General features: G+C 37.9%; 1 protein-coding gene across 12 annotated transcripts in view; it reads left to right on the top strand.

Moving 5' to 3' along the window:
- The window catches only part of SLC38A9 (solute carrier family 38 member 9), an 87,954-nt gene that overhangs the window by 34,104 nt on the left and 27,982 nt on the right, over positions 1-25,868 (top strand). For 9 of the 12 annotated variants that reach the window (XR_007726725.1, XR_007726724.1, XM_050795135.1 and 6 more), the window contains 7 exons: positions 5,435-5,567; positions 8,203-8,324; positions 8,458-8,521; positions 8,757-8,850; positions 13,240-13,410; positions 21,357-21,416; positions 25,178-25,372. Coding sequence is in view for 10 of the 12 variants with exons in the window: in XM_050795135.1 (XP_050651092.1) it covers positions 5,435-5,567; positions 8,203-8,324; positions 8,458-8,521; positions 8,757-8,850; positions 13,240-13,410; positions 21,357-21,416; positions 25,178-25,372 (839 nt within the window). In the remaining 2 variants the exon portion in view is untranslated. The remainder of the gene's footprint in view (positions 1-5,434; positions 5,568-8,202; positions 8,325-8,457; positions 8,522-8,756; positions 8,851-13,239; positions 13,411-21,356; positions 21,417-25,177; positions 25,373-25,868) is intronic. The other 3 variants (XM_050795143.1, XM_050795142.1, XM_050795136.1) reach the window with 2 other exon arrangements.

Raw genomic sequence — 25,868 nt, forward strand, 5'->3', positions numbered from 1 at the left:
GGCACACTGGGTGGAAGTTTACAAAGGGTAAAGAAGCATTGCATACAGTCATATTGAATACTTTATGTTAGAATCCTAACTGTTTAATGTTTATGTTTTTATTTTTTAATGTTTATGTTTTTATATATTGTTTTATTTGATACTTTATAATGTTTGTAAATTTCCACATTTGAAATATGTTGAGTATTTAATTTCACTGATTTCTAAACATTGTTATACTTCTGCACACTTTTCAATTAAAATATTAGTATTAATACTTGCATGTATTAATACATGGAGTAAATACCAAGATACTGGTAGTGCAATTTGCTTTAGAATTATAATTATTACTTTGATTTTTCTGTCATGTTTAAGGTTCAAAGACCATTTAAATTCTTCATTTGGAAGTTTTTTTTTTTTTTTTTTTTTTTTTTTTTTTTTTTGAGGCGGAGTCTCGCTCTGTCGTCCAGGCTGGAGTGCAGTGGCGCGATCTCGGCTCACAGCAAGCTCCGCCTCCCGGGTTCCCGCCATTCTCCTGCCTCAGCCTCCCGAGTAGCTGGGACTACAGGCGCCGCCACCACGCCCGGCTAATTTTTTTGTATTTTTAGTGGAGACGGGGTTTCATTGTGTTAGCCAGGATGGTCTCGATTTCCTGACCTCGTGATCCGCCCGTCTCGGCCTCCCAAAGTGCTGGGATTACAGGCTTGAGCCACCGTGCCCGGCCGGAAGTTCTTAAATCTTAGAAAATTTTGAATCCATGTGTATGAAATTGCAGATAGGAGTTTTTATTGGTGACAGACATGTTCAGCAATAAAACCATCTAACAATGGAAACATTTCTAAACATTTATTATTATACAAAGAATGTTCTTTTTTTAAAGCAACTACTTTCTCAGGTAATTAAAATACTATCTTTATCTTGAAGGGAGATAAATTAAGTATGTGGGAGGGGGTTGTTTTTAATATCCGCTGTGTACCTATGTAGCATACTATTGACAACTATGTGTCATCATAGAAAAAGTCATCAAATTCGGAGTAGTTGTTTCTTGTAGAAGAAAAATAGGTAGCTTGTTTAAGTTTGCCACAACATAACCGATAAATTTCTGTATGATACAAAAGATTTTTTAGTCTCTCTCAACCTCTCTACTAAATTTTGAAAGGATGTGTCCACTTAAAATCTATTTTTAAAAGTTTATTTTTGATATATCACATGTACAAAGAAGTGCCTCATATATGTACAATTTAAGAAGTATTTATAGGCCAGGTACAGTGACTCATGCCTGTAATCCCAACACTTTGGGAGGCCAAGACAGGAGGATTGCTTGTGCTAGAAGTTTGAGACCAGCCTGGGCAATATGGCAAGACCCTGCCTCTATTTTTAAAATTTTTTAAATTAGCCAGGCATGGTGGTGTGCGCCTGTGGTCCGAGCTACTTGGGAGGCTGAGGCTGAGGCAGGAAACTTGCTTGAGCCCAGATGGTTGAGGCTACAGTAAACCATGGCCTAGACCTCTGGCCTAGGCGATAGAGTAAAACGCTCTCTCAAAAAAGAAAGAAAGAAAGAAAGAATAATAAAGCCAACACCCATCCAAGCAACATAAGGTCAAAACGCAGTTCTCCATGTGTCCTTCACCAAACACATCCCCCATCCTCCCTAGGGATGGCCACTATCTTGACTTTGTATAATAATTTCCCTATGGTTTGTAATAGTTTTGTTGTCTGCATATCCGTAAATACTGAATTCAGTTGCACCTGGTTTTGTACTTCATTTGGGGTACAGACCTTCTTAAGAGTGATGACATTGTTGTTAAATTTCAGAGAAGCATAACTGGTCAGTAGGAGAGTGGAGACAGATGTATAAGCCAAAAATTTTTAAGGAATTTAAGGAGTGGAATCTAGAAAAGGTATTAGGTAGAAATAAGGTTTCTCTGTTTATATGTGTATTAAATGAAAATATGAGGTTTGACTCACATTTTAAAATATTTTGTAAATTTTGCTTAATATTGAAAGCATTTTTTCTGTGGCATGACCATAAATATGTATAAGGTAAGATAAATATGACTTCTTTATTTTCAGTGTGGCACAGCTGAACTACATTTCAAATGAGAAGTAATATTGATAGGGAGCAGTCATGTGAACTGTGATCAAAAAAAGAAAGCCCAAGTTTCAAAAGTCTTATTCTGAATATTCTCTGTATAGTATTGTTTAATTTTAAAAGTGTTTTCAGATCCAACTAAAGTTCAATTTAAAAATATAGTTTATATTTTTTTCTTCTCAAATGAAGCTTTAAGCATATGTTTCTAATAATTCAGTTAAATATGCTGAGTTGTATATTTTTTGAAGAGACTGTTTTGAAAAGATTCCAGAATATTTGTTTGAATAGGCACTCAGCATCTCGATGAAAACTGTTGGAAAAGAAAAACTTTCAGAGTCATTCTGCCCTCAGAGTAGTCAAGCCAACTAAACTGGTGCAGTTAACACTTCTGTGAGAAACCAGGAGCCAAGATATTTAGCACTTCCTGACTGCTTTTCAGCAAGCAGGCCTCAAACCAACTTAGTGGTTGGAACTAATACCATTGAATTTTTAAAGTAAAAGGCTAGCAATAGAACACCTACATCTCTTTCTATCAGTATGATACTTATCAGTCTCTTTTGGTAATCCATGACTAGCTTCAGTCTTTGCATTATGTTGGTATTAAAGCTATCATTCTTTCTTGAATTTTGTAGGGCATCATTCTTGCGAAGCAAAAAGAATGCACTATAGAGTGTGACCCCAGGTATAATTAAGCCATCTGCCAGATATAAATATTTTTATGTTGCTTTTTAGTACCACTGAGTGTCGTAGTAGAGATACAAATATATTGGACATCATAATGCTTTGAGATAATTGGTAGTTACAGCAGACTACCAAATTTACAAGTAGGGATTGCGTTTTCAGCTTCTGACCCATTCATTTTTATTATATCCCTTTGAAATATATTGACACCACTTAATTCACTTAACAATAATATGCTTAGTGTCTTAGTTCATTTTATACTGCTGTAACAGAATACCTGAGACTGGGTAATTTTAAAAGAACAGAGATTTATTTCTTATAGTTCTGGAGACTGGGAAGTCCAAGGTCAAAGGGCCCACATGTAGGGAGGGACTTCGTGCTTATCACCACATTGTGGAAGGGCCAAAGAGACCATGAGAGAGAGTAGGGGGAAGGAAGGGAACTGAACTCATTCTTTTACCAGGAACCCACTCCTATGATACTAACCTGCTCCCAAGATAATGTCATTAATCTGTTTGTGAACTCAGAGCCCACATGACCTAATCACCGCTTAAAGGTTCCCCTGTTGGAACTGTTGCATTAGGGATTTTCTTCCAACACACAAACTTTGGGGGACATATTCAAACCACAGCACTAGTATATATGATACGTCATATTGATCCCTATATTCACGTATTTGCTCTATAAGTGCTCTATTTACATATTCATTTAATTGACCTAAATAGTACCCAGCATATTTAGGTGGTGTGGTAAAAAACAAATAATAAAAGATTCAAAGATTCTGTATGCTAACTAGAGAGATAAAACTAAGTTTAACACCTCTGCTACCGTTTCTCAAATATCACAGAATTAATAAGAAAAATAGCAGAAATTAAATGTTCAGTCACTTGGTTTTTCAAGTACTTCCCACAAGATTAGATTAATGGCTGGGTGTGGTGGCTCATGCCTGTAATCCCAACACTTTGGGAGGCGAAGGCAGGCAGATCACCTGAGGTCAGGAATTGGAGACCAGCCTGGCCAACATAGTGAAATACCGTCTCTACCAAAAATACAAAAATTAATCAGGCATGGTGGTGCACACCTGAGTACATGTATTTGTACAACATTATCAAAACAAACCAACAAAGACCTATAATTCAGTAGCTTCTGGACAGAATGGAGGAGCTGCCTAGCTGGTCTGAAACCTGAGTACTACCAGAGTAGTCCCAGCTACTCTGGAGGCTGAGGCCAGAAAATTGCTTGAACCCAGGAGGTGGAGGTTGCAGTGAGCCGAGATCGTGCCACTGCACTCCAGCCTGGGCGACAGAGTGAGACTCTGTCTCAAAAAAAAAAAAAAAAATTAGGTTAACAGTATCTCCAGAAATGATTACCATATATTACTACATTTTAAGTTTCTTTCAGAACTGTAAGTGTAAAGTAGTTATGTGGAACCAATGATAAATCTGGATTTTTTTTCTTCTTTATTTGGATCTGTGCCTGAAATGGCAAATTATGTACAATTTGAGGCACAGTGTCACTTATGACTTCAAGGAGTCTAAGAATCAGCAGTCTAAGAATCTTTTATGAAAAGATACAGTCTTTTCATAAAACTCTGCCTGGTCTTTTCATTTTGGATAGTATATTACTGGAAACTTCAGAAGAAAATGAGGGAGTGGGCCGGGCGTGGTGGCTCAAGCCTGTAATCCCAGCACTTTGGGAGGCCGAGACGGGCGGATCACGAGTTCAGGAGATCGAGACCATCCTGGCTAACACGGTGAAACCCCGTCTCTACTAAAATACAAAAAAAATTAGCCGGGCGAGGTGGCGGGCGCCTGTACTCCCAGCTACTCGGGAGGCTGAGGCAGGAGAATGGCGTGAACCCGGGAGGCGGGGCTTGCAGTGAGCTGAGATCCGGCCACTGCACTCCAGCCTGGGCAACAGAGCTAGACTCCGTCTCAAAAAAAAAAAAAAAAAAAAAATGAGGGAGTGTCAGAAAGAAACCGAAGAGGTTGGTGACTGAAAAGGATGATTGAACACCAAAATCTGCAGTTGATTAGGATGCAGTCGTGGAAAGGAAGCATATATATAAATAAGAGGGTATGTTACTAAAATCCACAAAAAGTAGAATGAGGCAAAATATCTCCATTGTCCTGATGTTCCATTTTATACTGATTGGGATAAGTTTCATAAGGGATCTGATAGTTGAGGTCACTAATCCTTAATACATGAACCAAGGAATAAGAATTCTGTTTATCATAGGAAATAGCTTTGGCCCATAAGGAAGGAGTAGAGACTCTTCAGGAGAGGGACATTTTAGTCCATAATTTCTCTGATTTAGTGCCAAAAGCTTTTTTGAGAGACTATTCAAAGCTGTCTTAAGTTTCATTGTTGGAAACTGATAGCTGCTATATTTCTTTTTAATAACTGTTTTGAGTTCTTTCTGTTTTGTCTTCTCTGATGCTAAATTCCTGAAGATTAAAAAAGTGTGCTTAAAGTAAAAGTGTTATGAGACAAAAGCTTTATTCTGTGGATAGGATAATACTTCTTTTGTGACATTTTCTTTTTGCACCAAAAGTGAAAAGTCAATGCCTTGCCTTTGTGCATCCCATTACTAATGTAGGACAAGAAGTTATTTTCTTCAAAGGCTGACTTCCAGAATTTTTGGCTGAACACTTTTTGTCAAGTGTATATTCCCTTCTGTAGGCCTTTCTATATAGAGCCCACAAACATCGTGAATGTGAATCATGTCATTCAGAGGGTTAGTGACCATGCCTCTGCCATGAACAAGAGAATTCATTACTACAGCCGGCTCACCACTCCTGCAGACAAGGCACTGGTAAGAGACAAAACATTACTAATAGTCTAAAATTCAGATGAAATGAACAGTGAACAATATAAGCCAGGGCACCTCCCAGTGATTGAACTTTTTTCTGACTGTATTTCAAGGACAGCATCATGCAAAGTCAAAGACAGTAATTAATACACTTCCTACATCTCAGGCCAGTTCATTCTTATCTAAATTTGACACAATCTTTCTGTGTTGACAACAACCTGGAGATTTTTTTGGAAAATTCCCCTGATCCTCATGCCCCAAATCTCTGAGGAGGATAAATTACTTTTGAAATGGCAGGTTAGGCCATTGACTAATAGCAAATAATAACAGGTTCTGCTTAGTGTGGTCAATTTTTAACTTTGAAGCTACAAGGGAAATAGTTTTTTAGAAATTTTCTACAAGAATGGGAAACTGGCCGAGCACAGTAACTCACGCCTGTAATCTCAGCATTTTGAGAGGCCAAGGCAAGAGGATCACTTGGGCCCAGGAGTTCAAGACCAGCCTGGAGAAGATGGTGAAACCCTGTCTCTACAAAAAAAAATTTTTTTAATTAGCCAAGTGTGATGGTTCGCACCTATAGTTCCAGCTACTTGGGAGGCTAAGACAGGAGGATCCCTTGAGCCCAGGATGGATCCCTTGAGGATGCAGTGAGCTGTGATTGTGCCACTGCATTCTCCTGAGCGAGAGAGTGTGACCCATCTCTTTTTTAGATGGTGTGTTGCTCTATCACCCAGACTGGAGTGCAGTGGTGCGATCTTGGCTCACCACAACCTCTGCCTCCTGGGTTCAAGCCATTCTCCTGCCTCAGCCTCCCGAGTAGCTGGGATTACAGGTGTGTGCCACCACGCCTGGCTAATTTTTGTCTTTTGAGTAGAGACGGGTTTCACCATGTTGGCCAGGCTGGTCTTGAACTCCTGACCTCGTGACCCACCCACCTCGGCCTCCCAAAGTGCTGGGATTACAGGCGTGAGCCTCTGTGCCCAGCCATGTGACTCCATCTCTTAAAAAAAAAAAAGGGAAACTGAAATACGTACATACATAAATATAGTAGTTTCTTATTTAGCATTATTCTTTTATTGATCAAAACCAAGAGTCAAAGGGCCAGATACTAAATGTCTTAGACTTTGAGGTCACATACTGTCACATGATATTCTTCATTTTATGATCATCAAAATTATAAATTAAAAATTTATAAAATTATAAAAACCATTCTCAGGAAAGAGGCTATATAATAATCAGGTTGAAGCCAGATTTGGCCTATGAGCCAGAGTTTGTTGACCATTGATCTTCTAAAAATCTCTATTACTATTTTAGGATAAAAAATATGTAAATAATTTGGTAGTTTATAAAAACTACCACATATGGGATATTCAGAAACTTGCAAGTTTAACTGAAAATGAGAACATTCTGGGAGAAAATAGGATTTTAAAATTAGTATTATTAATAAAAAGAGAACCAACATTCATTAACATTTAATAAGGACCAGTGATTGGGCATCACTGGAATGTAGCTATCTCATTTAAGCCTAAACAATAGCTATGTGAAATAAATATTAAGATTTCCTCTTGCATGGCCAAAATAGGGATTTCCAAAATGTTCTAGGTAGGGTAATTTTTTTCTCAATTTTTTTTTGGCTTTTTCCCCTTAGGCCTTGACATTAGTAGTTGTGGTAAAGTCTTAGTTGCATAATGGAATTACTTAAGCCCTTGGAGAAGTAGAGGTAATCCAGTATCTCTGGGTCTAGTTGAGACCTTCTAGAGGCTCTGCTCTTGGAAACAAACCCCCGAGATCTCAGCTGAGCACGTTTATACTTGAATGTATATTGTTTGCCTGGAGATAGAGTCAGCATGTGCACCAAAGTTGAATGCCGTTTGTTAACTGATGCTGAGATGAGTCTAGCAAGTCAAAGTATGTAAACAGTGATATAAAATTAACAATGATATAGCCATTCTTAATGAATGTGTGTATACATCCACACTCGTTTTCTGAAAATCCCAAATTATTTTGGATTTTTAAACTCTTGCTTTTTTAGTTAGATTTTCTATATTTGAAAAAGAATTTTTTAATTCACTAATCAGGGATGCATAGTACTTGCATCCACACTCGTTTTCTGAAAATCCCAAAATTATTTTGGATTTTTAAACTCTTGCTTTTTTAGTTAGATTTTCCATATTTGAAAAAGAACTTTTTAATTCACTAATCAGGGATGCATAGTACTTGTTTATGATAGTTAAAATGTGTCTAGAGGGCCAGGCATGGTGGCTCACGCCTATAATCCCAGCACTTTGGGAGGCTGAGGCGGGTGGGTCATGAGGTCAGGAGATCGAGACCATCCTGGCTAACACTGTGAAACCCCATCTCTAAAAAAAATACAAAAAATTAGCCAGGCATGGTGGCGGGCGCCTGTAGTCCCAGCTACTCGGGAGGCCAAGGCAGGAGAATGGCGTGAACCTGGGAGGTGGCACTTGCAGTGAGCCAAGATTGCATCACTGCACTCCAGCCTGGGCGACAGAGCAAGACTCCATTCAAAAAAACAAAAAAAAAAAAAGGTGTCTAGAGTCAGGTGATGTGATGTGTAGAAAATATCCCATTTTGCATTTCCTGGTTCTGACATTTCTCTATGTTTCCTTTTTACCAGATTGCCCCAGACCATGTAGTTCCAGGTCCAGAAGAGTGCTATGTGTATAGCCCATTGGGCTCTGCTTATAAACTTCAAAGTTACACTGAAGGATACGGTAAAAACACCAGTTTAGTAACCATGTGAGTGAAATGGCTTTTTGGAGCATGACTTAAACTGTATGTGAATGAAAATTACTGGTTATTTTTTGTCTCAATTCAAATGTTTGAAGAGGCAAACTCCATTTTTTTTACTGCTATTACTCTGTGTTTTCAGTTTTATGATTTGGAATACCATGATGGGAACATCTATACTAAGCATTCCTTGGGGCATAAAACAGGTAATACTAATTTTTCAGCACACTTTTTGCCTAAATGATTTTCTCTTTATATTGCAAGTTTTATAACAGAGGTTTTAATGAATCTACATAAAATTCATGAAAGAAAATAGATGGTTATATTTAGTTTTTCATGAGTTGTCAAGTTTTTACCATGATTGTTTAGGGTAAAATAATTGCATATGAATTTGTGCTTACATGATGATGTATGCTGTTTTATACTTTTATTTTTAAACAGGCTGGATTTACTACTGGAATGTGTGTCATCATACTGATGGGCCTTTTAACACTTTATTGCTGCTACCGAGTAGTGAAATCACGGACTATGATATGTAAGAATTTGACACAGTGACAATAGATTATGGGTATTAATAAGCATTTCCCTTTGAGGCAGGTCACTAGTGTGTATATGCCACATGTGCGTCAACTGTCTACTTTGTACCTAAAGATTTACTTCTGTAATTCATTGCTTTCAGCTAAATTGAATTTGTTAATAATATATTAGTGGCTGCCTTTGAAATTCAGAGAAGCTGGGAGTTACTTGCAGAGAGCATTCACTGTGGTGCTAGTTTCTTCATAAGAATCATTTAAAAACTCATATTTATAAAATAATGTCTTTGCTAGAACTAAATTGAGAATTCTATGCTTCCTGTCAGTTAATGGTGACTTGTTTTTACCTATTGATACCAAAAGATCTAAATGTTAGAATCTCCTAAATATGAAAATGTAAGCAACTCTCTAGTAATGAATATTTGAAGTTGTGTGAACACCTTACCTCTACTCTATCTACATATTCTGGATCAGGGAAATATATTTTTTAGGTTGTTTTAAAGTAGTCTAGGACCTAAACAAACATGCATTATTTCATTAAATCTTAGCAAGTATGAATCAACAGACCAGACTTTGCCTCCAGTTTTTTTCTGTGCCTACTAAGCAGCTTTCTTCTTTATGTTAACCAGATCTAGTGTTAGTCATTGGGCGAGTATTTGTTTAAAAGTCTTGAGAAGCCAGACCTGGTGGTGTGTGCCTGTAGTCCCAGCAACTCAGGAGGCATAGGTGGGAAGATCACTTTAGTCCAGAAGTTTGAGGCCAGCCTTGGCACTGTAGCAATACTCCATCTTAAAAAAAAAAAAAAAAAAAAAAAAAAAAGAATAAAAAAGTCTTGAGAGAGGATTCATTCTGGTTTCTAAATGGTAAAAGGAGATAATTTTAGCCTCTGGTTTCTAAGGCAAATTGTGGCTAAACTTGGAAGACTTCTTTAAACATATACAGTAAGTTCATATCTTATCTAATTCAGCATCTAATTTAAAATTGGGACAGAGCCCCCAGAGAGTTCTCTCTATAACTTTTCTTTTCTTTTCTTTTCTTTTCTTTCTTTTCTTTTTTTTTCTTTCTGAGACAGGGTCTCACTCTGTCACCCAGGCTGGAATGCAGCAGTGCTGTCACAACTCACTGCTGCCCGGACCTCCCGGGCACAGGTGATTCTCCCACCTCAGCCTCCCGGGTAGCTGGGACTACAGGTGCATGCCATCATGCCCGGTTAATTTTTTGTGTTTTTCATAGAGACAGGGTTTCACCATCTTGCTCAGGTTGGTCTCGAACTACTGGGTTCAAGTGATCTGCTCACCTCAGCCTCCCAAAATGCTGGGATTATTGGCTGTATAACTGTTAACTCCCATGTTATTAAATTATTCCACACCATTTAAAAAGAAGAGAGGCTGAGGCCCAAGAATTGCTTGAACCCAGGAAGTGGAGGTTGCAGTGAGCCAAGATTGTGCCACTGTACTTCAGCCTGGGTGATGGAGTGAGACTGTGTCTCAAAATAAAATAAAATAAAACAAAATAAAAATCTTCCACCAATTCAGTTTACAAAGTCCACACACCCATAACACAAAGCCTGACATGACCAAAAATAAAGAAAATAATATATAGATGTAAAATTTATTTGTAAAACATTATCATATAGAATCCAACAGCGTATCAAAAGCATATCCTGTGTCTAAGATAAGGTTTATTCCAGTAATGCAAGAATGTTTCATTATTAAGAAATCCAACATAATTCACTACATTAACAAATTAAAGGAAAATTGATAATTGCTTCAATTGCTATCAAAAAGGTACTTAATAGAATTCAGCACCTGTTTCTGATTAAAACTCTAAGTGAAAAGCACTACTTAAAAATAACAAAGTCTATTTATTCCCAGACAAGTACCAGCACCATTCTAAAATTATGAAATGCTAAAGCAGTTTTCATTAAAGTCAAGAAAACATAGAAATGTTCAAAATTAATCAGTTTTTTTGGAGATATTGTCAAATGCAGCAAAAAAAAAAAAAAACCCTAAATATAAAAACTAGAAAAGACTTAGAATTATATTATCAGTCAAAAGATAATTTTATTAGAAATGCTAAGAGTCACTCAGCTCACTGCAACCTCCTCCTCCCAGACAAGCAATTCTCATGCCTCAGCCTCCCCTGTAGCTGGGACTACTGGCGCCCACCACCATGCCTGGCTAATTTTTGTATTTTTTTTCTTTTTCTTTTTCTTTTTTTTTTTGAAACACAGTCTCATTCTGTCACCCAGGCTGGAGTGCAGTGGCAGGATCTGCAAGCTACGGCTCACTGCAAGCTACGCCTCCTGGGTTCACGCCATTCTCCTGCCTAAGCCTTCCAAGTAGCTGGGACTACAGGTTCCTGCCACCGGGCCTGACTAATTTTTTGTATTTTTAGTAGAGATGGGGTTTCACCATGGTCTCGATCTCCTGACCTCGTGATCCACCCGCCTCGGCCTCCCAAAGTGCTGGGATTACAGGCATGAGCCACCGTGCCCAGCAATTTTTGTATTTTTTGTAGAGATGGTGTTTCGCCATGTTGGCCAGGCTGGTCTCAAACTTCTGACCTCAAGTTGATCCACCTGCCTCGGCCTCCCAAAGTGCTTACAGGCACGAGCCACTGCACCCAGGCAAAACAGTTATTCTTTATAGTGATATTGTCCTCACATTCTTTATCTAGATGTGAATTATATTCTAATGTCCCCAACTTTTCAGGCTTATCACTGCTTTCTGCCATGTACTAGCTGCCATATTTTGCTTCAAAGATGGCAGAACTTCAGTTTTTCCGTATTCATCAACCATGACAATTATTTCAAAGTAGTTCAAAGCATGGGATCATAGAGGAAAAAAGACTGTACAATTATCCTTTGATGACAATTAATATACTCTTTCATAGGTTATACTTATCTATATTCTTTCTTGAACATTGAAATGTAAAACACAAAGTTTATATTGTTAATATAATAACCCTATCATGGAAAAGCAAATGGTTTTAGTTTTTTGTTTTCTTATGTAAATTTATATCCTAAATGATAGGAATCTCTAAATACATGCTTTTTAAAGTTAATCATGTTGTATTTTAGTTGTCTTCTACTTTATTACCTATTTTTTAGTACGTTATGTTTCTACAATCACCATTTGTGTCTCTTAATGATTGTATACAGTTGCGCATGGCAGCTCTATTGTATTTGTTTAATCATTGCCCTATGTCGTATGTTAAAGTCATTGCTTGTTTTTGCTATTCTCAAGAATACTCTTCTAAAAATATTTTATATATACTTTCTGTATTCTTTTAAATTACTTTCTTTTTGGTGCAGTGGTGGGATCATGGTTCACTGCAGCCTCAACCTCCTGGTCTCAAGGGATCCTCCCACCTCAGCCTCCTGAGTAGCTGGGACTACAGGTGCACGCCACCACACCTAGCTAATTTTTGTATTTTTGTAAATATGGGATTTTGCCATGTTGCTCAGGCTGGTCTCCAACTCCTAGGCTCAAGCAATCTGTCCACCTCAGCCTCTCAAAGTGCTGGGATTATAGACCTGAGCCACCATGCCCAGCCCTCTTTGTCTTTTTCATTGTAATTTGTTTCTTCAGTTGCTAGGAGAGGATAACCTTTCATGTTCTATTTCTACATTATGTTTTTTAACTTTTTTGTTATTTAATTTTCTTTTCTTTTCTTTCTTTTTTTTTTTTTTTTTTTTTTTTTGAGATGAAGTCTTGCTCTGTCATCTAGACTGGAGTACAGTGGCATGATCTCAGCTCATTGCAACCTCTGCCTCCCAGGTCAAACGATTCTTACGCCTCAGCCTCCAGAGTAGCTGGGACTACAGGCGTGCCACTATGCCCAGCTAATTTTTTTTGTGTTTTTTGGTAGATACGGGGTTTCACCATGTTGACCAGGCTGATCTCAAACTCCTGACCTCAAGTGATCTACCCACCTCGGCCTGCGAACGTTCTGGAATTATAGACATGAGCCATCACGCCCAGTCTGTTTGACTCAGTTTTCTGAAATTTATATTGGCATGTGGTAGAAAGTGTGACTCAAGAAACTTTCCCCAATGTTGTTGTTCGAATATGCCCAATATTACATAATATTTTCTGGCTCTTACTGATGTATTTGTCTAACCTTAGTTTATTACTTGCTTTTATTAATAATAAAATGTTATGATACTGTAATCTGTTTCTCAGGTTACCTGTACTATTTTATTTACATTTCTTTTTTTATTTTTCTATAATGTTTTAATTTTATTATCTCATAATATATTCTAATGTCTAGCGATAGAATACCCATAATATTTCGCCAAATATTTTGAGTTTATTTGGGGAACACAGATTATGAATATGGAATATATGTTCAACATTTAGTTTTATTCTTTCTCTTACTTTATCTAGCTTCGTTGGATACCACTACCTGGGAATATCCAGATGTCTGCAGACATTATTTCGGCTCCTTTGGGCAGTGGTCGAGTCTCCTTTTCTCCTTGGTGTCTCTCATTGGAGCAATGATAGTTTATTGGGTGCTTATGTCAAATTTTCTTTTTAATACTGGAAAGTTTATTTTTAGTAAGTATCTATATCATATGCTTTTAACACAGTATTTTCAAATGCAATTACCACTGTAATGTTAGTTCTAGCCTTAAATTCTAGGACTTGGGATAAATAAAATAAGAAGTAACATATATAATTTTGGAAAATATATTTTATTCAGTTTGCTTTCTGTGGTTGTGATCTCAAATATAGTGTACGCTTATTTCCAAACATTAATCTTTGAATGAATAATATTCCTCCAAAATCTTTAGTTAATATAAAATATATCTATAATCCAGCAGATCTTTTAAGTTTGTTTCACTAAAGAATTTGATATGTAGACTCTAGGGGAAACAAATTTCAGCCACTTATTTTCAACATATTAGGATGTAAGATTAGGAAGTCAAAGAATAATGGAATTTATGTGATAAATATGTTATTAATATTTATATATCACAGAATTATGATTTATCTAAATCAGCTACTTAAATTCTGAAGAGAATCTTAGAAATCAGTCCAAATACTTTTTATAATTTTTTTTAGGTTGGATAGAGGAAGTTCATTTTTTTACTTAATGAAATTTTTTTTTTCCTTTTTTTGAGACAGGGCCTTGCTATGTTGCCCTGGCTGGTCTCAAACTCCTGGGCTCAAGTGATCCCCCCACCTCAGCCTCCTGGTTACAGGCTCATGCCACTGTACTGAACTGGAAGTTTATTGTATAAGATACCAAACCTTTTTCCATATAAAGGTTTTACTAAAGTTTTCACTAAACCTAAAGTTTAATGTATGTTTAGCAGCTTTAAATAAAACATATATTTAAAATCTGGATTTATGTGAAAACCAAATTTCAAAATAAGTCCTAACATAATCACAACAGCTAATTTCCCTAAGAGCCTTTGAATGAGGGAGATAAATTCTGTTTTATTTTAAACTTTAAAGAATAAAATTAACTTTATAATTTTTATTGCCAAGCATTTTTATTGTTTTTTTGGGGTTTTTTTGAGACGGAGTCTTGCTCTGTCACCCAAGCTGGAGTGCTGTGACACAACTTGGATCACTGCAACCTCCACCTCCCAGGTTCAAGTGATTCTTCTGCTTTGGCCTTCTGAGTAGCTGGGATTATAAGCGCCCATGATAATACTCAGCTAATTTTTGTATTTTTAGGGATGGGGTTTCACCATGTTGGCCAGGCTGGTCTCAAACTCCTGACCTCAAGTAATCCTCCCACCTCGGCCTCCCAAAGTGCTGGGATTACAGGCATGAGCCACTACGCCTGGCCTCAAGCATCTTTATTGTTTTTAAAGAACTATGAAATATTTCAAACTACAAAAAAATGCAAAAGCTAATATAAATACCAGTATACTGACTAATGAGTTTTGGGGTCTCATTTGTCTTATTTTTATTAGATCTCTTTTTTTTTTTTTTTTTTTTTTTGTAGAGACAGAGTGTCAGTATGTTGCCTAGGCTAGTTTCTACCTCCTGGCCTCAGGCGATTCTCCCATCTCAGCTTGCTAAGTGGCTTGAATTATAGGCATAAGCCAGGTGTGGTGGCTCATGCCTGTAATCACAGCACTTTGGGAGGACGAGGCGGGTGGATCACCTGAACTCAGGAATTCGAGACCAGCCCGGCTAACATGGTGAAACCCCGTCTCTACTAAAAATACAAAAATTAGCTTGGTGTGGTGGCACATGCCTGTGATCCCAGCTACTTGGGAGCCTGAGTCACGAGAATCTCTTGAACCTGGGAGGCAGAGGTTGCAGTGACTGAGATTGTGCCACTGCACTCCAGCCTGGGCAACAGAGCAAGACTCCATCTCAAAAAAAAAAAAAAAAAATTATAGACACAAGCCACTGTGCTTAGTTAGTTCTGTATTCCTATAAAAAGAAAATATTATGGATAGTGTGGAAGCCCCACATGCACTCCTTCTCCATCTCATTTTCCTTCTCTTAATTTGGTGTTTATCAATCCCATGCACTTTTTGGACTTTTACTGCATGAATATAAGAGCAACATATACTATTTGGGGTTTTTTTGTTTTGTTTTTTGGGGGTTTTTTGTTTTGTTTTTTTGAGATGGAGTCTCACTCTGTCGCCAGGCTGGAGTGCAGTAGTGAGATCTCAGCTCACTGCAATCTCCACCTCCCAGGTTCAAGCAGTTCTCCTGCCTCAGCCTCCCGAGTAGCGGAGGTCACAGGTGTGCACCACCACACCCAGCTAATTTTTGTATTTTTAATAGAGACAAGGTTTCACCATGTTGGCCAGGATGGTCTCTATCTCCTGACGTCATGATCCGCCCACCTCAGCCTCCCAAAGTGCTGGGATTACAGGTGTGAGCCGCGGCGCCAGGTGGCTTGTTTTTAATCTACGCAAATGCTTTTGCAACTTGCTTTCTGTCTTTCATCATCTCTATTAATACACAAAGTTCATTCTAATTGTTTGTAATATTTAGTAATATGAATATACAACTTTTTTATCTGTTCTCATTGATAAACATTTGTTTTCACTTATTGTGCAAGGCTTTATTAAACATCCTTATTTCTGTCTCCTTGTGTACATGGCAGGGAGTTTCTCCAAGCTATGGACCTTATAGACACATTTCTGGAACTTAAGATATTCATATTTTCAACCTTACTTGAAATTGCAGAATTGTTCTTTATCATGCTTGTACCATTTAACACTCCTGCCAACAGTTTATGAAAGCTCCCCTTGTTCCACATCCTCACTCACACTCAGTATTATCAGACTTAAATTTTGCCATCAGGATGTGGTTTTAATTTGCATTTCTCCTCATAAGGAGTGGCATTAATCATCTTTTCTTAATTATGTTGACCATTAAATAGCTTATTCATATCCTTTGCCCATTTTTCTATCAGGTTATTGGTCCTTTTCTTACCTATAGGAACTCTGTAAAGTTTGAATACTAACCTTTTATCCATTATTGTGTTGCAAATATCTTCTAATTAGTGACTTGTCTTCTCTTTTTATATGGTAGCTCTATGTTATTCAAAAGTTTTTTATTTTAAAATTACTGTTTTTCTCCATTATGATTCACAACTCTTCCATATACATTTTAGAATCAACTTACCAAGTTCCACAAAATTCCAATCAGAATTTGATTGGAATTGCATTGATTTTATCAGTTGGTACACAGTACAGTAATTGATATTGTTGCATATTGAGTTAGAATTTGATTGACATTGCATTGGATTTATTGATGTGGAGAGAATTTATATCATTTAGATACTGAGTCTTCCTATTCATGACTTTGGCATGGCATAGTTCTTTGTTTATTTAGGTTTTCAAATTTTTTTTTGATGAAGATCTTACATATCCTTTTTTTGTGGACTTTTTCCTCGGGATCTTAACATTTTTTCTGTAACTATAGTTTTAGTATACAAATACGCAGTATAAAAACTGCGTATTTTTTATAATAAAATATAAAAAATCTCAAACACATACCAAAAAAACAGAATAGTATAATTTCTCCTTACCTAGTTTAAACAGTTATCAACATTCTGTCATTTTAAAATCATCTATAGTCGTGTTTTTCAACCATTTTTTCATTATTGTCCCTTCAAGGAGCCTTTTAGATGTTTTTTTCTGATCACCCCTCCCATGAAATTTTAATACCAAAGATACACTGTAAATCTCTTTATGAACTGTATACATATATATGCTTTATCTGTAAGAAGAGTTTCTTTCACCCCCTGAGAATGAATTTTGTCTCTTTTGAGACTAACATCACATCCATTAAGATGACATAAACCATGCTACTCCCACTCCCCACCTAGTTCAACTATTAGTATATATATAGTGCTTCTTTTAGATAGAATTTACTCATTGAAATAAACAAGTCTTAATTATACATACATACATCTATACAACCCACACCTCCTTCAACAAATAGAACATTTCCATCTTCCCAGAAAGCAATGATATATTTTTGATTATACAGTCAAATTATTTGTTGCTGTTATAAAAGAACCTAATTACATTTTGAATGTTTTTTTTTTTTTTTTTTTTTTTTTGAGACAGGGTCCCACTCTTTCACCCAGCCTCTGGGGTGCAGTGGTGTGATCACAACTCACTGTAGCCTTGACCTCTCCAGGCTCAGGTGATCCTCTCACCTCAGCCTCCCGATCTAGCTGGGACTACAGGCAAATACCACCACCATGCCTGGATAATTTTTGTATTTTTTGTAGAGACAGGTTTCGTCATGTTGCCCAGGCTGGTCTTGAACTCCTGAGTTCAAGTAGTCTGCCCGCCTTGGCCTCCCAAAGTGCTGGGATTACAGTCATGAGCCACCGTGCCCTGCCCCTTGAATGTTTATCTTGAATCTAGCAAACTTACTGAACTCTTACTGATTCTAAAAATTTTGTAGCTGGGCATGATGGCTCACGCCTGTAATCCCAGCACTTTGGCAGGCCGAGGTGGGTGGATCACGAGGTCAGGAGATCGAGACCATCCTGGTCAACACGGTGAAACCCTGTCTCTACTAAAAATACAAAAAAATTAGCCAGCCTTGGTGGCTGGTGCCTATAGTCCCAGCTACTCGGGAGGCTGAGGCAGGAGAATGGCACGAACCCGGTGGGGCAGAGCTTGCAGTGAGCGGAGATCATGCCACTGCACTCCAGCCTGGGTGACACAGTGAGACTCCGTCTCAAAAAAAAAATAGAAATAAAAAATAAAAATTTTGTGGATGCACTTTGTATTTCCTATTTAAATAATCATATCATCTGTGAATTTAAAAAGCTTTCTGGCTGGGCTTAGTGGCTCACGCCTATAATCTCAGCAGTTTGGGAGGCCAAGGCAGGCAGATCACCTGAGGTCAGGAGTTCGAGATCAGCCTGGCCAGCACAGCGAAACCCCGTCTCTACTAAAAGTACAAAAATCGCCCAGGCGTGGCGGTGGGCCCCTCTAATCCCTGCTACTCAGGAGGCTGAGGCAGGAGAACCACTTGAACCTGGGAGGTGGAGGTTGCAGTAAGCCATGGTCGTGCCACTGCACTCCAGCCTGGGCAACAAGAGCGAGACTCCATCTCAAATAAAAATAAAATAAACCTTTCCTGTTATTTTTTAATAGTTCATATATGTATACATACATTTATATTTATAGACATGTAATTATATATACATACACAGATACATATAAACGTGTGTGTATCTATATGTATATGTTGATGGTTTTTATTTTTAAGCGTGAAGTTGCATTGAAGCAGTGCCTGCAGATATTCTTATATTGTTCATAAGGAAATCTTTCTAATGTTTCACAATATTATGTTTGTTGTGGGATATCAGTTGTACGCTTTAATAATTTAAAGACACTTCCATCTGTTGTCTTATTAAGCATTTTTATTAAAGTGGTTGAATTTTATCAAGTACTTATTCTACATCTCTTGAGATAATCAAAATATACTGAGACAATCAAGAGATTATCTTAATTAAATTTTCTCCTTTATCAATATGATGAATTAAATGAATACAGTTTGTAAAATTTAAAGCATCCTTGTATTGTGGGGTAAACTTAGTCATGACATATATTTTTCAAATGCCTGACTGGATTGAGTTTGCTTTTTTTAACATTTGTTTAGACCTTTTGTGTCTTTTCCTAACAAATATTGGCCTGTGGTTTTTTTTCCTGCTGTCCATGAGCCTTGGTGTGTTAGTTTCCCAAGGGTGCAGTAACAAATTACCATTAATATGCTTACAACAACACGGATTCTTTCATAACTATGGATACTAGAGATGTGAAATCAAAGGGTGAACAGGGCCCTGGTCCCTCCTAAGGCTCTAGGGAAGAATCCTTCCTTGCCTCTTCCTAACCTTTGTTGGTTGCTGGTGGTCTCTGGCATTCCTTGGCAAGTAGGTGCATCACTCCAGTTTCTCCCTCCTTCTTCACATGGCCCTCTTCCCTCTGTGTGTCTGTGTCCAAATTTCCCTCTTCCTATAAATTGGGCTGGGTACAGTGGCTCATGCCTGTAATCCCAGCACTCTGGGAGGCCGAGACAGGTGGATCACCTGAGGTCAGGAGTTTGAGACCAGCCTGGCCAACATGGCGAAACCCTGTCTCTACTAAAAATACAAAAATTAGCTGGGTGTGGTGGCAGGTGCCTGTAATTTCAGCTACTCGGGAGGCTGAGGCAGGAGAATTTCTTGAACCTGGGAGATAGAGGTTGCAGTCATGCGACTGCACCCCAGCCTGGGTGACAGCAAGATTCTGTCTCAAAAAGATAAAAATAAAATAAAATAAAAGACATCATTCACTGGCTTTAGGGCCCACCCTAATCTATTATGACCTCATCTTAACTTGATTATATCTACAAAGACTCTATTTTTAAAAAGGTCACATTCTGAGGTTTCTAGTGGACATAAAATTGGGGTAAGAGGAATGCTATTTAACCCAGTACACTTTGTGTCAAGATTTTACTAGCCTTGTAAGTCTTTGGCATCAAGAAATTACGCAAAGATTCATAAATTCCAATGTTAAATCATAAACAACTCTTGGAGATATTATAAAAACCCAGAGTACTACACTGTTTTTTTTTTTTAATTCTATCTTGAGAAACATACAGTGAATATGAATAATTCAACTATTTAACTTAGTTTTATGACCTTAAAACCTAACCCAGCACCTTTTACTATCTTATTCAGGTTTCACAACAAATACTTTTATTAATGCTTACTCAGGTTATAGAAGGTTAATAGCAAACAGAATAAAGTAAATCCCCTGAGGCAAGTAAACATTCTCTGCCTGTTCTCTCTTTCACTGTAGAATGATGAATGCTCAGCCATCTGCATGTGCTTTATTCTTTGTTACTTCCTTTAGTCTAATTCAGTGGTTCTTTATGTGCATAACAATTCGTATATGGCCTTAGATCTATAAAAGTATGTATTGTACTTTGTAAAAAAAAAAACTTTAATTGATTTTCCAGATAAGGTTAGCTGTGTATGAGTTTCCCCTTTTTGCACACTTTAGAACTGTACTCTATGTGAGATGTAACTTTCGTGTGAGTATAAAAGAAAACTTACATACATACCTTTATTCCGGGGCTTTAAACTATCATTCATTCAGTGTTGTGGATAGGTTTTTCTGAAATCTTCAATTATGTAAAGATTTTCCACAGTGGAACTGTGAAGCCATTAACATTATCATGCCTGGCCGGGTGCGATGGCTCAAGCCTGTAATCCCAGCACCTTGGGAGGCTGAGATGGGTAGATCACGAGGTCAGGAGATCGAGACCATCCTGGCCAACACGGTGAAACCCCGTCTCTACTAAAAAATACAAAAAACTAGCCGGGCGAGGTGGTGGGCGCCTGTAGTCCCAGCTACTCGGGAGGCTGAGGCAGGAGAATGGCGTAAACCCGGGAGGCGGAGCTTGCAGTGAGCTGAGATCCGGCCACTGCACTCCAGCCTGGGCGACAGAGCGAGACTCCGTCTCAAAAAAAAAAAAAAAAAAAAAAAAAAAAAAAAAAAAAAAAAACCATTATCATGCCTATAAGTGAAGAAAACTGTAGAAGGTGAAGCTATGTTAACAGTGAAGTAGTCTTGGTTCAGTGTACTAGATTACTACACAAATATTAAAAGATTTTTATAGGCCGGGTGCAGTGGCTCATGCCTGTAATCCTAGCACTTTGGGAGGCTGAGGTGCATGGAACATAAAGTCAGGAGATCGAGACTATCCTGGCTAACACGGTGAAACCTGTGTCTGCTAAAAAAAATACAAAAAATTAGCCGGGAGTGGTGGCGGGCGCCTGTAGTCCAAGCTACTTGCGAGGCTGAGACAGGAGAATGGCGTGAACTCGGGAGGCGGAGCTTGCGGTGAGCCGAGATCGCGCCACTGCACTCCAGCCTAGGCAACAGAGTGAGACTCCGTCTCAAAGAAAGAAAAAAAAAAAAAGATTTTTATAAATAAAAGACCTTCGAGAGTAATAGATTTAGTATCTTTCATTAAGTGTTAAACTATATTTTTTCCTTTATTTTTAGATTTTATTCATCACATTAATGACACAGACACTATACTGAGTACCAATAATAGCAACCCTGGTAAGTAGTTTGGGATGTTGTTTGTTTCTTTACTCTCCACCTTGCTCCAAAAAGGATTTAAGGTAGAACATGTGACCTTATTTTAGGTAAATGATTAGTACAAAATTATTATGTTTACTGAGCTGCTACTAAATTGTTGGTGGTTAGTGTGTTTTTCAAAAAAGAACCTCCAAAAAGGCTGTGTTAATGTAACCAGGCAATAGGTTGTATTAATGTGAGCTAGGCAACATTTAGTTCATATTATACAACTCATAATTTTATCTACAGTATCCATATTTGCCTGTGAATAATCAATATTTTCAAGAACCTATATCACTATTAATTATGTCAGATGTCTAGAAGCGTAGTTCTCAGTTAACTTAGTTTTAGAGATCTGTTGTTTTAGTTATTAATATATAGGCTATACAAATTTGTAACCTGTAAAAGAATTCATTTTCTAGTAATAAACAGAGGTTAGTAACTAAATATGGAAAAACAAATTGAAGCTTCGGCTCCAAAAGAAATTAATTTCTTAGAAATTTTTCTTTATTTTTAAAAAATAAACCATTGTGGCCAATGGGTTTAATCCAATATGACAGTTACAGGGAAAGTGAATATAAACGTTAATATAACTTTGGTAACAGTTATGCTGTTAAACTTGAACATCACCTAAAGCTTTATGTATTTAGATTTCAGGGATACTAAACTGATGTCATGTTGATGGAGATGCACATTGATCACTAAGAGGATAATTCATTAAACACATTTATTAAACCTACTATGTGTCAGGAACTATTGTAGGCTCTGGGGATATAATAATGAACAGACAAAAGTCCCTCCTCTCATGAAGTTTACATTCCAGTGTTTGCTACTCATTATCTTACTTTTCCCCCTAATTAAACCTGTCTTTTGTTAATGCTAGAAAATGAGTGAGCAAAGTACTAGCTTTTATTCCTGTGGACACACACACATATACCTTTGAATTATTATACTAAAATCTCTTGTGCCCTATCCCTTACATCAGAATTTTCAAAGAACCAAATAACGTCCTTGTATTTAAAAAGAAAATTATTTTACTGTACCTATTCTAATATTAATTGATGAAACTAGTTTACTAATATCTAAAGTTAATAGTACTTCTCCAGTAGGGAGTCAGTTCATCATTAAGGTAATAAATATCACAGTCACATTGATGATTTAGAGAACACCATCAGCAAAGTCAGTTTACTTTATATAGTGATATCTTATATCCAGCACTTCTTGATTTCTCTGCTAATGTTTATTTTGAACAGTGTAGTAAACAGTGAGAGTATGAAACAATCCATTTCAGTTAATGTAAAAAATTTTAGCTACTGGGCATAGTGGCTCATGCTTTTAATTTTAACACTTTGAGAGGCCGAGGCAGGAGGATTGCTTGAGCCCAGGACTTTGACATCAGCCTGGGCAACATAGCAAGACACTGTCTCTACAAAAAAAAAAAAAAATTAATTAGCTGGCCATAGTGGCATGTGCCTGCATTCCGAGCTACTCGGGAGGCTGAGGCAGGAGGATCACTTGAGCCTGAGGGGTTGAGGCTACAGTGAGCCATAGTTACGCCACTGCCCTCCAGCCTGAGTGACAGAGTGAGACCCCGTCTCAAAAAAATAAATAAATAAATTACAGCTAACATTTATTGAATGCCTATGTGCAGGCATTACATTAAATGTTTTACGGCAACCCTAAGTGGTAGATACTGTCAACTCCATTTTCCAGGTGAAGAGACCAGGGAACATAGTAGTTAATTTCATCCAAGGACACCTAAATATTAAGTGGCAGAGTTGGGAATTCATTATTCAGTCAGTTAACTTCCATCCACAGCCTGTGCTCTTTTTTTTTTTTTTAAGATGAGATCTCTCTCTGTTGCCTAGGTTGGCCTATAGTGGCATGATCATAGCTCACTACAACCTGGTACTCCTGGGTTTCAGCAATCCTCCCACCTCCACCACCCGAGTAACTGGAACTACAGTTACACATCCCATCCAGCAAAATTTTGTTATTCTTGTAGAGACAGGGTTGCCATGTTTTCTAGGCTACTCTCAAACTCCTGGCCTCAAGTGATCCTCCTGCCTCAGCCTCCCAAAGTGCTAGGATTAGAGGAATGAGCCACTGCGCCATAGTCTGTGCTTTTAACCACTATAATTAGCACAAGAAAATTTCTGTCCAGAGCATAGAAGAAAAAAAGCACACTAAAATGTTGACTAAGAAGGAGAAAGAAAATTAAATGTTTGGCTTTGTGGCATGCCAAATAATGGATAGACAATAAAATTAAAAATAGAACTGACAATGAATATTCTTTCTCTTTGACAAATGATGAGTATAAGGGTTACTTAAGATGAATATTTTCTATCTGCATTAAGAGTTCTTTACGAAGAACTGATTATTAGCAAAAACTCTATTGTGACATTAGAAACACAATGAGAATGGCTGGTATTCTGTCTGATAACAGAAGAAATTGCCACTTGTAGATCAGTATGTAAGAAACATACATTTAGGCCAGGCACAGTGGCTCAGGCCTATAATCCCAGCACTTTGGGAGGCCGAGGCGGGCAGACCACGAGGTCAAGAGTTGGAGACCAGCTTGGCCAGCATGGTGAAACCCTGTCTCTACTAAAAATACAAAAATTAGCCCGGCATGGTGGCTTGCGCCTGTAATCCCAGCTCCTCAGGAGGCTGAGGTAGGAGAATCACTTGACCCCAGGAGGTGGAGGTTGCAGTGAGCCGAGATTGCACCACTGCACTCCAGCCTGAGTGACACAGCGAGACTCCATCTCAAAAAAAAAAAAAAACATACATACATTTTACTGATTTCCCAGCCGTCTGGATATCATCTGGACTCTTAGGCTTCTATCAAATGTGATCAACTTCCAGAATCATTTTGGATTGTTGAGATTCAAGATTCTTGCATTTTTATCAGTGATTATACCATGGCAGCTGTTTCAATGATGTTTGCTTTTTATTCCAAACCCATAGATTTTTGTTTGCTGTTAAAAGAAACCTGCTCTTTGACCTTTGTATGGGTTATTAGTGTAATAAACAGTCACCCTAAATGATATTTTTTATATTATTGTGTAAATAAGACCAAACACCATCCAGCCCAGTATTTTCTCTCTGGCAGTGGAACCAAGGGATATTTGGTGGGATATTTTTATAGTTTCTAGTAGAGTTTAAAGATAATATCTCAGGGCTGGGCACGGTAGCTCACGCCTGTAATGCCAGCACTTTGGGAAGCCAAAGTGGGTGGATCACCTGAGGTCAGGAGTTCGAGACCAGCCTGAGCAACGTGGCGAAATGCCCTCTCTACTAAAAATACAAAAATTAGCTGGGCATGGTGATGTGTGCCTGTAGTTACAGCTACTTGAGAGGCTGAGACAAGAGAATCGCTTGAATCCAGGAGGCAGAGGTTGCAGTGAGCCAACATCACGCCACTGTACTCCAGCCTGGGCGACAGAGCGAGACTCTGTCTCAAAAAATAAATAAATAAAAATAAAGATAATATCTCAGAAATTTTAAAGATTCCCTCACTTTTACTTATTTTTAGGTGAAGGAGTACTAATATTCTTAAAATTAACCCTCTATTTTTTCCAGAAAGGAGACATTTAGGCTCCTGGAAAAAGTTGAGGTTGGTAGAGCAAGTGTCTGTCTCTAGAGGCAGTCATTTTCTGTTTTTTTGCTTTTTCGTTTTTTGTTTTTTGGGTTTTTTTTTTTTTGGTCATCTTCTCTAATCTGGTACTTTCCTATTGCAGTGATTTGTCCAAGTGCCGGGAGTGGAGGCCATCCTGACAACAGCTCTATGATTTTCTATGCCAATGACACAGGAGCCCAACAGTTTGAAAAGTGGTGGGATAAGTCCAGGACAGTGCCCTTTTATCTTGTAGGGCTCCTCCTTCCACTGCTCAATTTCAAATCTCCTTCATTTTTTTCAAAATTTAATATCCTAGGTAAGTAGTACCGATGAATTATGGAGACTTTGTGTAATAGAATACATGGTGGAGTCTAGGGAAATATGGTCTGATTGGGGAGTTACCTTCCAAGCCTGTTCATCTGTGTTTAATTTGTTCATTCGTTTTTGTTTTGTTTTTTTCTTTTTCTTTTTCTTTTTTTTTTTTTTTTTTGAGATGGAGTTTCGCTCTTGTTGCCCAGGGTGGAGTGCAATGGCCCAGTCTCAGCTCACTGCAACCTCTGCCTCCAGGGTTCAAGCAATTCTTGTGCCTCAGCCTCCCAAGTAGGTGGGATTACAGGTGTGTGCCACCACACCCAGCTAATTTTGTATTTTTAGTAGAGGTGGGGTTTCATCATGTTCTCCAGGCTGGTCTTGAACCCCTGACCTTAGGTGATTGACCTGCCTCGGCCTCCCAAAGTGCTGGGATTACAGGTGTGAGCTACCGTGCCTGGCAAGTTGTTCATTCTTATGATAACCTGATTTTTTCTATTTTT

This window comes from Macaca thibetana, chromosome 6 (genome assembly GCF_024542745.1).
Source record: "Macaca thibetana thibetana isolate TM-01 chromosome 6, ASM2454274v1, whole genome shotgun sequence".
NCBI lineage: Eukaryota > Metazoa > Chordata > Mammalia > Primates > Cercopithecidae > Macaca > Macaca thibetana.